The 16262-nt window shown below is 51.6% G+C and overlaps 1 protein-coding gene and 2 pseudogenes across 1 annotated transcript; 2 read left to right on the plus strand and 1 right to left on the minus strand.

Moving 5' to 3' along the window:
• The first annotated feature begins 6551 nt into the window (after positions 1–6551).
• Positions 6552–6989, plus strand: LOC137844654 (feather keratin Cos1-1/Cos1-3/Cos2-1-like). The gene has a single exon (XM_068661131.1). The coding sequence runs from the start codon at positions 6552–6554 to the stop codon at positions 6855–6857; it is 306 nt and encodes a 101-aa protein (XP_068517232.1). The 3' UTR covers positions 6858–6989.
• A 3171-nt stretch (positions 6990–10160) lies between these two features.
• Positions 10161–12016, minus strand: LOC137844266 (feather keratin Cos1-2-like; annotated as a pseudogene).
• Positions 12017–12320: 304 nt separating this feature from the next.
• On the plus strand, positions 12321–15071 carry LOC137844267 (feather keratin Cos1-2-like; annotated as a pseudogene).
• The last annotated feature ends 1191 nt before the right edge of the window (positions 15072–16262 follow it).

Here is a 16262-nt window from a genome sequence, read left to right on the forward strand (position 1 = left end):
GAGAACTAGAACTCGCGCACTGGAACAGGCTCCCCAGGGATGTAGTCACAGCACCAAGCCTGTCAGAGTTTAAGAAGCATTTGGACTATGCTCTCAGTCATATGGTCTGAAGTTTTGGGTAGACCTGTATGGAGCCTGGAGTTGGACTTGATGATCCTTGTGGTTCCCTTCCAACTCAGGATATTTTATGATTCTATAAGCCCAGTTGTGACCTACGCTGTTACTACCTGTGTGCCCTGGTGGGGGCCATGCACTAACTGGCCATGGGTGCCCTCTTCCGAATGGTTGTGGCCTTAATGAAAGCATGCAACAGGACTGGATGTCTCTGGCATTGCCAGCTGCTTTCTGGCATTGCCAGCTGCTACTCAGGCAAAAGGTGCCCTCCATACCAAAGCTGCTGGCCCAGGGCCCATGGGAAGGGCTCACAGGAACATGGTGCTCAATGGAAAGCCACACTGAGGCATTCCAAATATTGTTACCCTGAATTAAACCAAAGATCCAAACTGTCCTGATATAGTCCTTTTTGGGGCCTGACATTGACAATAACAGAGGGTGATCGTTGCAATGTGAGGAAAAGTAGTGCTCAGGAGAGAGGAGCTGAGTTTCAGTGCCTCTTCCCTTGTGTCCTGGTTTCAGCTAGGATAGAGTTAATTTTCCTCCTAGTAGCTGGTAGTGCGCTGTGTTTGGGATTTAGGGTAAGAATAATGTGGATACCATGCTGATGTTTTAATTGTTTCAGAGCAGTGCTTACAATAAGCCAAGGACTTTCCAGCTTCTTACACTGTCCTGTCAGTGGGCAGGCTGGGGGTACAGCAGGAGCTGTGAGGGGACAGCACCAGGACAGCTGACCTTAACTGTCCAAATGGATATTCTGTACCATAGGACATCACACTGAGCAATTAATATGCAGTGGCTGGCCAGGGAGCAGAGACCGCTGTTCAGGGATATGCTGGATATCAGTCATCAGGTGGTGAGCAATTGCACTGTGCATCACTTGTTTTGTACACATTAGTAGTAGTAATACTGTTATCATTATCATTATTATTATTATTTTCCTTTCTTTTCTGTCCTAATCAACTGTATTTAACTCAACCAACAAGCTTTCACTTTTTTTTTCAATTCCATCCCCCATCCCACAGAGGGGGGTGGGAGGGTGAGACAGCTGCTGTGTGGTACTTAGCTGCTGGCCGGGTTAAATCACAACACCTGGACAGATCTCTGCCAGGCTGGTGCCTTCTCCATCCAGCTGCACTCAGGCTCCTTCTGAGCCTGGGAACCAGCTCCACTGCAGGGCTCATGCACAGAGAAGGGGACAGTGCTGCCACTATGCACATTCCCTTATAATGTGATTGTGCCTGACAAATCTGGTGGTTCTTTTACAATGGTGGATAGTGTCGTGGTTCCGCTCGAGTGGGCAGCCGAGCTCCACCACAGCCGCTCTCTCACTCCCCCTCCTCAAAGAGGAATGGGGAGAAAATATGTGAAAGGGGCTCAAGGATTGAGATAAGGACGAGAAAATCATGCAATAATTAGTGTAATGGGCAAACCAGACTCAGCATAAGAAGACAGATAGTAAGATTTATTGCTCATTACTAGCAAGCTAGAGAAGTGAGAAACAAAGGAAAGAAACCAAAAGCACCTTCCCCCCCATCCACCCTCTTCCACCTCCTCCCCCCGAGCGGCGCAGGGGAACGGGGGAATGGGGGTTATGGTCAGTCTACAGCACTTCTTCTCTGCCGCTCCTTCTCGGTCACTCTCGTCCCCTGTGCTGTGGGGTCCCACCCACGGGATGCAGTCCTTGACGAACTGATCCGGCGTGGGCTTCCCACAGGCAGCAGCTCTTCCAGAACTGCTCCAGATATGGGTCCGTACCACGGGGTCCATCCCTCAGGAGAAAACTGCTCCAACCTGGCTCCCCTACGGGCAGCAGCTCCTGCCAGATCACCTGCTCCTGCGTGGTCTCCTCTCCACGGGCTACAGGTCCGGCCCGGAATCTGCTCCGGCAGGGGTCTTCCACAGGTGGCAGCCTCCGTCGGTGCAGGGCCACCTGCTCCACCGTGGTCTCCTCCACGGGCTGCAGCGTGAAACCCTGCTCCACCGTGGTACTCCATGGGCTGCAGGGGGACATCCTGCTTCACCATGGTCCTCACCACAGGCCGCAGGGGACTTCTGCTCCGGCGCCTGGAGCACCTCTCCCCCTCCTTCTACACTGACCTTGGCACCTGCAAGGCTGTTTCTCACTCCCTTGACTCTCCCGGCTGCTGTGTGGCGCAGCGTTTTTTTCCCTGTCTTAAATATGCTCTCACAGGCGCAAAACAACATCGCTTATTGGCTCAGATCTGGAAAACAACGGGGCCCTTCCCAAACATGGGGCGGCTTCTAGATCTTTCTCACAGAAACCACCCCTATGGCCCCCTGCTACCAAACCTTGCCACGTAAACCCACTACATTCCACCCCTCGCCTCTGTGAAAAGCATATTTAAGATTACTCACAATATACTCTTACTTTACAATTATCACAACAACCTTCACAAACTTCACTTAAATCAAAAAGAAAACAAAATTCACCACACCAAAATAAACATAACATCATCACAGCACCGACAAGGTGGACATTTTACACACACACCACCCCTCGTCCCTTCACCACACTAACATCTCACAGTTACTGCTTTCTTAAATTCTTCACAACTTGTACATTCTTAACAATCATCCTGCACATATTTTGCCCGTTACTTCTACCAACTATCATCCTTATCTCAAATTCCTCGAGCCCCACGTTGGGCGCCAAAAAGGACTGTCGTGGTTCCGCTCGAGTGGGCAGCCGAGCTCCACCACAGCCGCTCTCTCACTCCCCCTCCTCAAAGAGGAATGGGGAGAAAATATGTGAAAGGGGCTCAAGGATTGAGATAAGGACGAGAAAATCATGCAATAATTAGTGTAACGGGCAAACCAGACTCAGCATAAGAAGACAGATAGTAAGATTTATTGCTCATTACTAGCAAGCTAGAGAAGTGAGAAACAAAGGAAAGAAACCAAAAGCACCTTCCCCCCCATCCACCCTCTTCCACCTCCTCCCCCCGAGCGGCGCAGGGGAACGGGGGAATGGGGGTTATGGTCAGTCTACAGCACTTCTTCTCTGCCGCTCCTTCTCGGTCACTCTCGTCCCCTGTGCTGTGGGGTCCCACCCACGGGATGCAGTCCTTGACGAACTGATCCGGCGTGGGCTTCCCACAGGCAGCAGCTCTTCCAGAACTGCTCCAGATATGGGTCCGTACCACGGGGTCCATCCCTCAGGAGAAAACTGCTCCAACCTGGCTCCCCTACGGGCAGCAGCTCCTGCCAGGTCACCTGCTCCTGCGTGGGCTCCTCTCCACGGGCTACAGGTCCGGCCCGGAATCTGCTCCGGCAGGGGTCTTCCACAGGCGGCAGCCTCCGTCGGTGCAGGGCCACCTGCTCCACCGTGGTCTCCTCCACGGGCTGCAGCGTGAAACCCTGCTCCACCGTGGTACTCCATGGGCTGCAGGGGGACATCCTGCTTCACCATGGTCCTCACCACAGGCCGCAGGGGACTTCTGCTCCGGCGCCTGGAGCACCTCTCCCCCTCCTTCTACACTGACCTTGGCACCTGCAAGGCTGTTTCTCACTCCCTTGACTCTCCCGGCTGCTGTGTGGCGCAGCGTTTTTTTCCCTGTCTTAAATATGCTCTCACAGGCGCAAAACAACATCGCTTATTGGCTCAGATCTGGAAAACAACGGGGCCCTTCCCAAACATGGGGCGGCTTCTAGATCTTTCTCACAGAAACCACCCCTATGGCCCCCTGCTACCAAACCATGCCACGTAAACCCACTACAGATAGGGAAAGAGCAATTGACATCATCTGCCTGGACTTGTGCCAAGTATTTGACACCATCCGGCACAACATCCTTCTCTCTGAGCTGGGGAGGCATGGACAGATGGAATGCTCGGTGGATAAAGAATTAGCTGCATGGTCGCGCTCAGACCATGCAGCTGATGGACCCTTGGTATCCCTCAAGGGTCTGTACTGAGACCGGTATTAGTTAATATCTTTCCTGGGGGCATGGAGTATGGCACTGAGTGGCACCCAGAAAGTTTGTTGATGATACCAAGAGGTGCGTTTGACACATTAGAGGGAAGGGATTCCATTCATGGAGACTTAGCCAGGCTTGAGAAGTGGGCCCATGCAAGTCTTATGAGGTTCAACAAGGCCAAGTGCAAGGTCCTTCGTGTGGATCAGGGCAATCCCAATCACAACTATGAGCTGGGCTGTGAATAGGTTGAGAGGAGCCCTGAAGAGAAGGACTTGGTGTAGGTGTTTGATGAAAAACTCAACATGAGCAAGCAAAGTGCACTTAGAGCCCAAAAGGCCAACCATAATCTAAGCTGCATTGAAAGAGGCGTGAGCAGCAGGTGGTGGGAGGTGATTCTCCCCCTCTACGTTGCTCCAGGAAGACATCAACTGGAGTGCTGCATTCAGCGCTGGGGCTCCCAGCACAAGAAAGACAAAGACCTGTTAGAGTGGGTCCAAAGGAGGGCCACAAAGAGGATCAGAGGGCTGGAGTACGTCAAGGGGTAATGGTTTTAAACTAAAGAAGAGTAGATTTAGATAAGTTATTAGGGAGAAATTGTTTACTATGGGGGTGATGACAGAGTGGAAGAGGTTCCCCAGAGAACCTGTGGAAGCCCCATCCCTAGAAATATTCAAGGCCTGTTTAGGTGGATTTACATGGCAAGGTTTTCTTCAGAGGAGCTGGAAGAGGGTGGATGTGGGGAAGAAGTTGCAATGAACACCCAGACTCCAATGCAAGTTGCAAGCAAAGGAAAAGAATTTTTTATTGGCTCTTCTCTATCTGTCCTGAGATAGCGCAATACCATAGAAACCTCCTAGTGACAGAGTACAGCCTATGAGCACTTTGGTATTTTCTCACTGTCCAAGGTTAAGCAATTTCATGTTAGCGCTTATACTACAAAAACAACCTTTTGGTGTTCCCTATATCCTCCTAATCATCACGTTCCCAGGGCTTTCTGCTGACCAAAGCGATATGACTTTGGTGGCTATCCAAGTTCATATACACCTCTGGCCCAAGAGAAAGTGGTTTTAGTTTGTTTTCTTTGTTTCTCACTTCTCTAGCTAGTTAGTAATAGGCAATATGTTTTCTTAATCTCAGAATACTGAGACTGTTTTGTCCATAACAACAGTTTTTGAGTGATTTCTCTGTCCTTATCTCAAACCTTGAGCTCATTTCATCATATTTTCTCCCCTTTCCCTTTGAGGAGGGTGAGTGAGAGAGCAGCTGTGGTGGTATTCAGATGCAGAGCTGGGTAACACCACCTCAGCCACATTGGATGGCATTCTGAGTAGTCTATTCCAGTGGAAAGTGTTCATGCACATGGCAAGGGGGGTTGATCTAGATGATCTTTAAGGTCCATTCCAATGAAAGACATTCTATGATTCTGCCATTCTGTGATTTTACGGCATCGCTTATGAATTTACAGACTGCACAGAGAAACGCAGAGTCAAAAGCGGAAAGAATGTTAATCCTGGAGAGCGGTGTAAATGGGGATACGATCAAAAGCCAGTACAACAAATCACACACTAGGGGATGTAACAAGGGACCATCAGAGTAAGTTGAGGAGGAAAGGAATGGGAAGGATGTTCAATATCTTCATGCATAGGAGTCCTTGGGCATTTTTCTGAGACTTGGTGGAGCTTCTTCCTCAGAATGGCACATTAAACATCCCCAACAGTGTCACCCAGAAACACATCACCTGACTACTCAAGACATATGCCGCACTTGAGATGAGTATTCCGCCCTCACAGATGCATTCCTGCCCTAGAAATACTTGGACGTTTCATCCCAGCACTCTAAAGAAGCCATCACTAGGGCATGGCCATGACCTAAAATCTGGAAATGAAAAGGCAGCAGTGCAGGAAACCAACGCACAGCCCATATCATTTGTTGGGATGGTTTGCATTCAAGATGAGCTTGTCAGAAAATTGTTACCTCTGCCAAGGGAGACTCTGGGCCAGCAGCAATGAAGGACCAGTATAAAAGGCAGCTCAGCTCCCTGCTCTCCCATCCAATTCTCTCGCCTTGTCCTCCTTGGGAACCAGGTGAGTCTGAAGCCCTCTCTCCTCCTCTTCCAAAGTGGAAGGGATCTTGCATCAATAGACATCAAATCCGATGGTGGCTCAGAGCTATGGAGTTCAGTGCCTTGGAGTTCCTTGCCATGGAAGAGGGCTGGATAGAGAAGTTCTGTATAGGGAGAGGTTGGGAAAGGGGTCTGAGGAAGCTTTTGGTTTATGTGCTATGTGACTATGTGAGGGTGTTCCTGAGCCAGGCTGCTCTTTGAAGGGCCTTGTCAGGACAAAGTGATGAACACCATGTGCCTCCTGGCACAGCCTCCACATCCACCTTCAGCAGTTGCCTTGGCTCTTTTGTGATGGGGTAACTGAGCTGACCCTCACCTACCCATGTGCTCTGCTTCCTCTCTACCATCTTTCCCAGGTGCCTCTCCAGCCCAAGACATGTCCTGCTACAACCAGTGCCTGCCATGCCGGCCCTGTGGCCCGACTCCACTGGCCAGCAGCTGCAACGAGCCCTGCGTCAGGCAGTGCCAGAACTCCACCGTTGTCATTGAGCCCTCTCCTGTGGTGGTGACCCTGCCCGGCCCCATCCTCAGCTCCTTCCCGCAGAACACCGTTGTGGGATCCTCCACCTCCGCTGCCGTTGGCAGCATCCTCAGCTGTGACGGAGTCCCCATCACCTCCGGCTGCTGTGACCTCTCTGGCATTTCCAGCCGCTACTGTGGCAGAAGGTGCCTGCCCTGCTAAAGAAGCCAGTGGCCATGGCCCTGGGGTTCTTCTCCCAGGAACTTCGTATATGGTGCTACACAAAGGAGGAATCTTCAGGCCATTGCTTTCTCAGCTCCTCTGGCAAATGCTGGCAGGAAGGGGCCAGCCTGTGCTTTCTGAAAACATGGCTCATGCCTCTCCTTCCATCTCTCCACCTACCTCCTTCTCTTCCTTTTCCTTGTGCTCTTCTTCTCCCTTGGTCTGTGGGGCTCCTTAGTGCCAGCCCTCCCACTGCGGTAACAGCAGACACATGCCCTGCATGAACTCCACCATGAGCAAGGGACACTACCTCTATGTTGGCCTTGGTGATTCCCACACTGAGGGGCTTCTGCTTGGAGTGACCTCCTTTTCCTCTCTACACTCATTAAAGATTTCTGCATCCCAGCCTTGTGTGTAGATTTTTCTTCCCTCCGTGTATGCCCATCTGAGCTGCCCAGGGAGGATGGCTTTGCCCTTGGTGGGTATAAGACGGGTGTTTATGGAACCCCTTCCCCACTCCCAGAAGAATGGCAATTTGTGACACACTGCAGAGGGTTGTCTCTTGGGCACTGCCCCTTGGAGATGGAGAAGACATCCCTGGCTTTTGCAGAGAGATAGAGGGAGGGTAAGGGAAGGAAGAGAGGAGGGGAAGCGAAGGGAGAGGAGGGGACGGGAGAGGAAGGCAGGGGAGGGTATTGAAGGGAAGAGGAGGTGAATCATCACAGCACTGGATAATATGGATGTTATTTTGTTCAGGGAGATGTTGGCAAGGGGTGTGTATAGAGGAGGGAGCATGTCCCAGGGCAAAACACAACCATAGCCAAGTAAGAGCGAGCAGACAGTGTCTTGTGTCTCCTCAGATGGCCTCTGCCCAGGCTGAGGAGTGCAGCTGCCCACTTTCCCCTTTGCAGGCTCCACGGTTATGGAAGCTGAGCACATAACCAGGAGACACACAGACAGGGATGTGTATGCCCCGTCTGGGGAAGATATACCCAGTCTGGTACTGGCAGTGGCTGCTTTTGGGGGCCCAAAATGCTCCTGATGCATTTGCCTGGAGGCCGAGACCTCCTCCCCCTGCTCCAGGAGCTGCACAGGGACGTCCTGGCTCCAGCAGCTGACAGCATAGGCCGGGGGCAGCCTCGCCCCCAGTCTGACTCTGGCAGCTGGCACCAAATCTGCTCTCATTTTTCTACCAGGAGCTGGCACTTTCTCCTTGCAGTACACGTGCACACAGGTAAGGACAGATTCCAGAGGAGGACAGGACACCCCGCTCCGTCTGCCCTTGTGTGCTCCTCCCAGCTCCCCTTGCCCTGCACGTCCCCACATGGGTTTGTATGGGTCTATCCCACACCCATTCCTGCCGGCGTCCATGTTTCACAACCATTGCAGTTGCAAGGCTCAGGCTGATCTTCCTGGCAGTGGCACCTGTGGCTTCTTGATAGGCCAACAACCGGTGTGAATTGCGAGGTTTCTGTCGTGATCGCTTTCATGTTTCTTTGGTCTGGTCGCTGTCTCTGTATGCTTGTTGATTGTGTTCCCTTTTCTTAGCGTCCCAACTGAAAACATCCCCAATCTGATAATCGCGCTAGCATAAACACGGCCACAGCCCCGCATAGCCCCCCACAAGTGGTGTGCCCCCTCCCCCCCTCACTGCCTCCCTCATCATCTGTCAGAGAAAACAAACAAAGAAACAAACACCCTTTGTTTCTCAGTTTTCCCATGGCTTCCTTCACCTTATAGGTCTTCAGGCTCTAGGTTGGTGCATGGAGCAGGGGCATCACAGCCCTGGAGATGATGAACACCACTGTTCAGGGCGATGTTTGCAATGGGGTGGGTAGAGAGGAAGGAGCATGGCCCCAGGCACAACACAACTGCAGCCAAGTGAGAGTGAGCAGACGGTGTCTTGTGTCTCCTCACAAGCCTACTTCCAGAGGGCAACAAGGAACACCCTACAGGAGCTCAAGGAAGACAGGAAAACTGATGGTGCTATTGTAATCAAGGAGCACAGCAGTGCAGAAGCTCTCAGCAGATGCCAGCTGCATGACAGGTAGCAAGTCCCAGAAGAAGCCGTCAGTTACTATGTAGGGGCAGCACAGGATTATCGAAGCAGGAGTGCCACTTGTGCCAAGGAAGGGTGCAGGAGCTCAGTCCACAGGCTTCCCACCAAACAGGCACATACCTTCTCTCCCATGGCAGTGGATGGTAGATGCCAACAGATCTATCCTGGTCCTTGAGTGTGAAGAGAAGATCCCATTTTAGGCCCACTATTAGAGGAAGAGGAGCTAGACCACACAGCTAGAGAACAAAATTATCCTCGCTACACAGAAGGCATCTAAAAGCATAAGAGGCATCCTGACCAAGACATGGCAGGGATGACACCCACTAGATCAGGTTGTCCAGGGCCATCTGGTCGTGAACACCTCCAGGGACTGGGCATACACACCTTCTCTGTGCATGCTGTTCTAGTGCCTCAACAACCTTTGTATTGCCTCCTAACATCTAATCTAAATCTCCCTTCCTTTACTTTAAAGCCATTATCCCTAAATCCTATCATTACCTGATGTACTAGATGTTGCTCTCCATCTTTTTTATAAGGCCCTTTTAAGTATTAAAGAGCTGCAATCAGGTCTCTCTGGAGCCTTCTCTTCTGCAGACTGAACATCCCCAGCTCTCTCAGACTTTCTTTGTAGGAGAAGTGCTCCAGCCCTCCAATCATTTTGTGGCTGTCCTCAGGACCTACTCTAACAGGTCCACATTCTTCTCGTGCTGGGGACCCCAGACCTGGCTGCAGCACTCCCAAGTGGGACCTCGCAAGGTCATAGCAGAGGGGGACAATCACCTCCATTGACCTGCTGGCCACTTCTCTTGATACAGCCCAGGATGCAGTTGCCATTCTGGGTTACAAGTGCGTGCTGATGGCTCATGTTGCACTTCTTGTCCACCAGAACCCGCAAAAGTCCGTCTCTGCAGGGCTGCTCTCAATGACTTCACCCATTCTGTGCCCATGCCTGGGATTGCTCCAAACCAGGTGCGGCACGTTGCAGTTGGACTTCTTGAACCTCATGAGGTTCACATGGGCCCACTTCTCAAGCTTCTCCAGGTCCCTTGGGATGGTATCCCTTCGTTCTGCTGTACCAACTGCATTGGTCAGCTTCATGTCATAAAAAGACACGAAACAGAACCAGTCTGTAGGCAGACACCGGAAGGACACCAAAATTCCCACCAAAGCAATGGCTTTCTCCCTTGGCCATCTCTTTGCAGATGGAAAGACCAGACAGGGACACACTCGGGGATGCTGCAAAAGTTTATTGAATCTCAGGAGGGAAAAGAGGTGACTACAAGAAGAGGCCCTGAGAGTGGAGATCAGCAAGAGCCACCAAAATCTGTTCAGATTTTGAATGGCAGACTTGCCACAGGGTATCCATCTAACTGGACCCACAAGTGGAGAGAGGCTTGCATGTCACACCAGGTTGGTTTCTGGGGATTTCACAGAGAGCTTGGAGGGCAGCAGAAGGCAACAAGGAAAAGAGAGAAAAAGAGTGAGTGAGTGGAAAACAGAAAAGGTAAACATTGGCCATGTTGACAGAGAGACCAGGTTGGCCCCTTCCTGTCTGTCTTTACAGGACAAGACAGAGATGGTCAGCCCCTCTTAAAACAGGAGCGTGAAGGTCTGTTCTTCTGTCCAGCAGCATGTTGTGAGTTCCTGGGGTCCTGGTCTGGGGCACTGTCTGGCATCTTTAGCAGGGGCGGCACCTGCTGCCACAGTAGCGACTGGCAATACAGGAGAGGTCACAGCACCCGGAGTTGATGGGGACTCCGTCACAGCTGAGGATGCTGCCAACGGCAGCAGAGGTGGAGGATCCCACAACGGTGTTCTGTGGGAAGGAGCTGAGGATGGGGCCGGGCAGGGTCACCACCACAGGAGAGGGCTGGATGACGATGGTGGAGTTCTGGCACTGCCTGACGCAGGGCTCATTGCAGCTGCTGGCCAGCGGGGTCGGGCCACAGGGCTGGCACGGCAGGCAGGGCTGGCACTGGTCGTAGCAGGACATGTCTGGGGGCAGGAGGTTCACCTGGGAGAGAGGGCAGGGAGGAAGCAGAACATGGGGATGCATGACGAGCAGCCTGTCACCACACCCTAACAAAACCAAGGCACAGGCCATAGTGAGAGCTGGAGGCTGTGCAGGGATGTGTGAGGGCTTCTTGGCCTCATCCTGCCAGGGCCCAAAAGGAGACACCAGAGACTATCTGGCTACAGACTAGGCCCTAGTCCAGAAGCAATCTTAATGCACACCCAGCATCCCTCTGTGAGAAACCTGCTTCCCTCCTCCACAACCAGAAACCCCGAAATTTGGCATAGAACAGAGCTGATTGTAGCTGAGAAGTCCATGGAGACGAGACCTCGGATAATGAGGAGGACAAGAAGGGGCTTCACACTCACCTGGTTCCCAAGGAGGAGAAGGCCAGAGAAGTGGATGAGGGAGCACGGGGCTGGGCTGGCTTTTATAGTGGACCTTAGCTGCCCCATGTCCAGAGACATCCCTTGAAGCAGTGATTATTTCCTGACAAGCTCCTCTTGGATGCAAAACATCCCAGCTAATGATATGGGCTGTGTATTTCCTTCCTGTGATGATGTTTTTCATTTCCTGCTTATGCTGTTTCCCAGTTATGTCGCCTTTTGAGTGGCAGGTAGGAAGGCCCAGGTATTCCCAGGCAACACATGTCATTGTGGACAGAAGACTCAGCTCACATGCTGGAAGAGTCCGGTAAAGGCAGATGATGTCAGCCTGGGTGACTCCTTAGGGGCTCTTTAGAGCCCTTTTTGCGACAGGTGTCCCAACTCCTACTGTGACCCTAATCCACCTAACACTGTCCTCAGGGAAAACCTGCTGGCCTGCTTTGCCTCCTCCTGCTCTGACCCAGGGATGCCTGTATGGGGGGAGAAGTTGTTCAGGGCCCTTTCTGGATCACAAAAGAAAGGCCCAACAGGACATTGTCTGTTTTATTTATAAGGAATAAGAAGAGGAATGTAGACATAGAGTAAATCTTTCATGTACAGGTGACCTGGCTTTTGTGCAGCATCAGACAGAACTACATGGATTTTTTCCAAGACACACAGTGCAGATCCTGTCCCTAAAGAATTCCTTCTTCACACCCATGCCTTGATGCCTTTCATTTTTGTTTTTTTTTTTTTAAATTAAAAAAACATACACCTTCTCCTAGGCACGCCCTCCTACCCGAGTAGCTGCAGACCCTGACAAAGGGCCCTCTGAAAATAAGGGTTATTTCATCTGCTGAGAGCCTGTTGAGTCTCAAGGAATTGTCTTTTCACCTGGGTCAGGATCCAGGACAGCCTCACACAAACAGATGTTCCCCAGAGAGCTGTTGGGATGCACTGGGGAAGGATTTGGTCTAGGCTTGGGGCTCTCCACAGTGAGACCCAAACCCTCCAGCCCTGAACCCATGTCAACAGACTACCAGGAGGTAACACTGCACCAGCACCTGGCAGCACTACACAGACATGACACAGGTCCTGGGACCAGCTGGACATATGCCCAGGGTCAGGTGAATTATGTGCACACAGATGCACTGGCAAATACTGTGTTGGGTCTGTCTGGGATGGAGTCACCTTGCCCTGCAGCAGCCCACACAGTGCTGTACTCTGCACTCGTAGCTTGAACAGCACTGATACCACTCCAGTGTTGTGTCTATTTCTGCATAGTGCTGGCACAGCATCAGGACTTCTTCCAAGCCCCCAAGAGCCAGCAGGCTGGGGGTGGGCTAGTGAAGAGGAGGGGACATTGCCAGGGCAGCTGACCTAAACCAGTCAAAGGGATATTCCATAACACCTGATGTCACACTCAGCCATAAAAGGTGGAAAGAGGAAGAAGAGGGGACGGGTGGGCTCTCGTTGTGAAAATGTCTGTTTTACTCAGGTGGGCAGCCGAGCTCCATCACAACCACTCTCTCACTCCCCCTCTCCTCAAACAGAAAGGGGGAGAAAATACAACACAGACAACTCGAGGTTTGAGATGAGAAAGGTTTAATTAAAGGGAAAAAGAATGGGGAGAAAAAGAAACAAAAGAAACAATAAGTCTGTGCGGAAGCATAGAGAGAAGGAAAAAAAATATACTCTACTTCCCATCAACGAGCGATATTTGGCCACGTCCTGGGAAGCAGGATCTCAAAACGCATAGTGGTTGTTCAGGAGGAGGTGTTCTGTGGGAAGGAACTGAGGATGGGGCTGGGCAGGGTCACCACCACAGGAGAGGGCTGGATGACGATGGTGTAGTTGCACTTGGACTTTTAATTTAAAAAAAAAAAAAAAAAAAAAAAAAAAAATGAAAGGCATCAAGGCATGGGTGTGAAGAAGGAATTCTTTAGGGACAGGATCTGCACTGTGTGTCTTGGAAAAAATCCATGTAGTTCTGTCTGATGCTGCACAAAAGCCAGGTCACCTGTACATGAAAGATTTACTCTATGTCTACATTCCTCTTCTTATTCCTTATAAATAAAACAGACAATGTCCTGTTGGGCCTTTCTTTTGTGATCCAGAAAGGGCCCTGAACAACTTCTCCCCCCATACAGGCATCCCTGGGTCAGAGCAGGAGGAGGCAAAGCAGGCCAGCAGGTTTTCCCTGAGGACAGTGTTAGGTGGATTAGGGTCACAGTAGGAGTTGGGACACCTGTCGCAAAAAGGGCTCTAAAGAGCCCCTAAGGAGTCACCCAGGCTGACATCATCTGCCTTTACCGGACTCTTCCAGCATGTGAGCTGAGTCTTCTGTCCACAATGACATGTGTTGCCTGGGAATACCTGGGCCTTCCTACCTGCCACTCAAAAGGCGACATAACTGGGAAACAGCATAAGCAGGAAATGAAAAACATCATCACAGGAAGGAAATACACAGCCCATATCATTAGCTGGGATGTTTTGCATCCAAGAGGAGCTTGTCAGGAAATAATCACTGCTTCAAGGGATGTCTCTGGACATGGGGCAGCTAAGGTCCACTATAAAAGCCAGCCCAGCCCCGTGCTCCCTCATCCACTTCTCTGGCCTTCTCCTCCTTGGGAACCAGGTGAGTGTGAAGCCCCTTCTTGTCCTCCTCATTATCCGAGGTCTCGTCTCCATGGACTTCTCAGCTACAATCAGCTCTGTTCTATGCCAAATTTCGGGGTTTCTGGTTGTGGAGGAGGGAAGCAGGTTTCTCACAGAGGGATGCTGGGTGTGCATTAAGATTGCTTCTGGACTAGGGCCTAGTCTGTAGCCAGATAGTCTCTGGTGTCTCCTTTTGGGCCCTGGCAGGATGAGGCCAAGAAGCCCTCACACATCCCTGCACAGCCTCCAGCTCTCACTATGGCCTGTGCCTTGGTTTTGTTAGGGTGTGGTGACAGGCTGCTCGTCATGCATCCCCATGTTCTGCTTCCTCCCTGCCCTCTCTCCCAGGTGAACCTCCTGCCCCCAGACATGTCCTGCTACGACCAGTGCCAGCCCTGCCTGCCGTGCCAGCCCTGTGGCCCGACCCCGCTGGCCAGCAGCTGCAATGAGCCCTGCGTCAGGCAGTGCCAGAACTCCACCATCGTCATCCAGCCCTCTCCTGTGGTGGTGACCCTGCCCGGCCCCATCCTCAGCTCCTTCCCACAGAACACCGTTGTGGGATCCTCCACCTCTGCTGCCGTTGGCAGCATCCTCAGCTGTGACGGAGTCCCCATCAACTCCGGGTGCTGTGACCTCTCCTGTATTGCCAGTCGCTACTGTGGCAGCAGGTGCCGCCCCTGCTAAAGATGCCAGACAGTGCCCCAGACCAGGACCCCAGGAACTCACAACATGCTGCTGGACAGAAGAACAGACCTTCACGCTCCTGTTTTAAGAGGGGCTGACCATCTCTGTCTTGTCCTGTAAAGACAGACAGGAAGGGGCCAACCTGGTCTCTCTGTCAACATGGCCAATGTTTACCTTTTCTGTTTTCCACTCACTCACTCTTTTTCTCTCTTTTCCTTGTTGCCTTCTGCTGCCCTCCAAGCTCTCTGTGAAATCCCCAGAAACCAACCTGGTGTGACATGCAAGCCTCTCTCCACTTGTGGGTCCAGTTAGATGGATACCCTGTGGCAAGTCTGCCATTCAAAATCTGAACAGATTTTGGTGGCTCTTGCTGATCTCCACTCTCAGGGCCTCTTCTTGTAGTCACCTCTTTTCCCTCCTGAGATTCAATAAACTTTTGCAGCATCCCCGAGTGTGTCCCTGTCTGGTCTTTCCATCTGCAAAGAGATGGCCAAGGGAGAAAGCCATTGCTTTGGTGGGAATTTTGGTGTCCTTCCGGTGTCTGCCTACAGACTGGTTCTGTTTCGTGTCTTTTTATGACATGAAGCTGACCAATGCAGTTGGTACAGCAGAACGAAGGGATACCATCCCAAGGGACCTGGAGAAGCTTGAGAAGTGGGCCCATGTGAACCTCATGAGGTTCAAGAAGTCCAACTGCAACGTGCCGCACCTGGTTTGGAGCAATCCCAGGCATGGGCACAGAATGGGTGAAGTCATTGAGAGCAGCCCTGCAGAGACGGACTTTTGCGGGTTCTGGTGGACAAGAAGTGCAACATGAGCCATCAGCACGCACTTGTAACCCAGAATGGCAACTGCATCCTGGGCTGTATCAAGAGAAGTGGCCAGCAGGTCAATGGAGGTGATTGTCCCCCTCTGCTATGACCTTGCGAGGTCCCACTTGGGAGTGCTGCAGCCAGGTCTGGGGTCCCCAGCACGAGAAGAATGTGGACCTGTTAGAGTAGGTCCTGAGGACAGCCACAAAATGATTGGAGGGCTGGAGCACTTCTCCTACAAAGAAAGTCTGAGAGAGCTGGGGATGTTCAGTCTGCAGAAGAGAAGGCTCCAGAGAGACCTGATTGCAGCTCTTTAATACTTAAAAGGGCCTTATAAAAAAGATGGAGAGCAACATCTAGTACATCAGGTAATGATAGGATTTAGGGATAATGGCTTTAAAGTAAAGGAAGGGAGATTTAGATTAGATGTTAGGAGGCAATACAAAGGTTGTTGAGGCACTAGAACAGCATGCACAGAGAAGGTGTGTATGCCCAGTCCCTGGAGGTGTTCACGACCAGATGGCCCTGGACAACCTGATCTAGTGGGTGTCATCCCTGCCATGTCTTGGTCAGGATGCCTCTTATGCTTTTAGATGCCTTCTGTGTAGCGAGGATAATTTTGTTCTCTAGCTGTGTGGTCTAGCTCCTCTTCCTCTAATAGTGGGCCTAAAATGGGATCTTCTCTTCACACTCAAGGACCAGGATAGATCTGTTGGCATCTACCATCCACTGCCATGGGAGAGAAGGTATGTGCCTGTTTGGTGGGAAGCCTGTGGACTGAGCTCCTGCACCCTTCCTTGGCACAAGTGGCAC

Source organism: Anas acuta, chromosome 25 (genome assembly GCF_963932015.1).
Source record: "Anas acuta chromosome 25, bAnaAcu1.1, whole genome shotgun sequence".
In the NCBI taxonomy this organism is placed as follows: domain Eukaryota; kingdom Metazoa; phylum Chordata; class Aves; order Anseriformes; family Anatidae; genus Anas; species Anas acuta.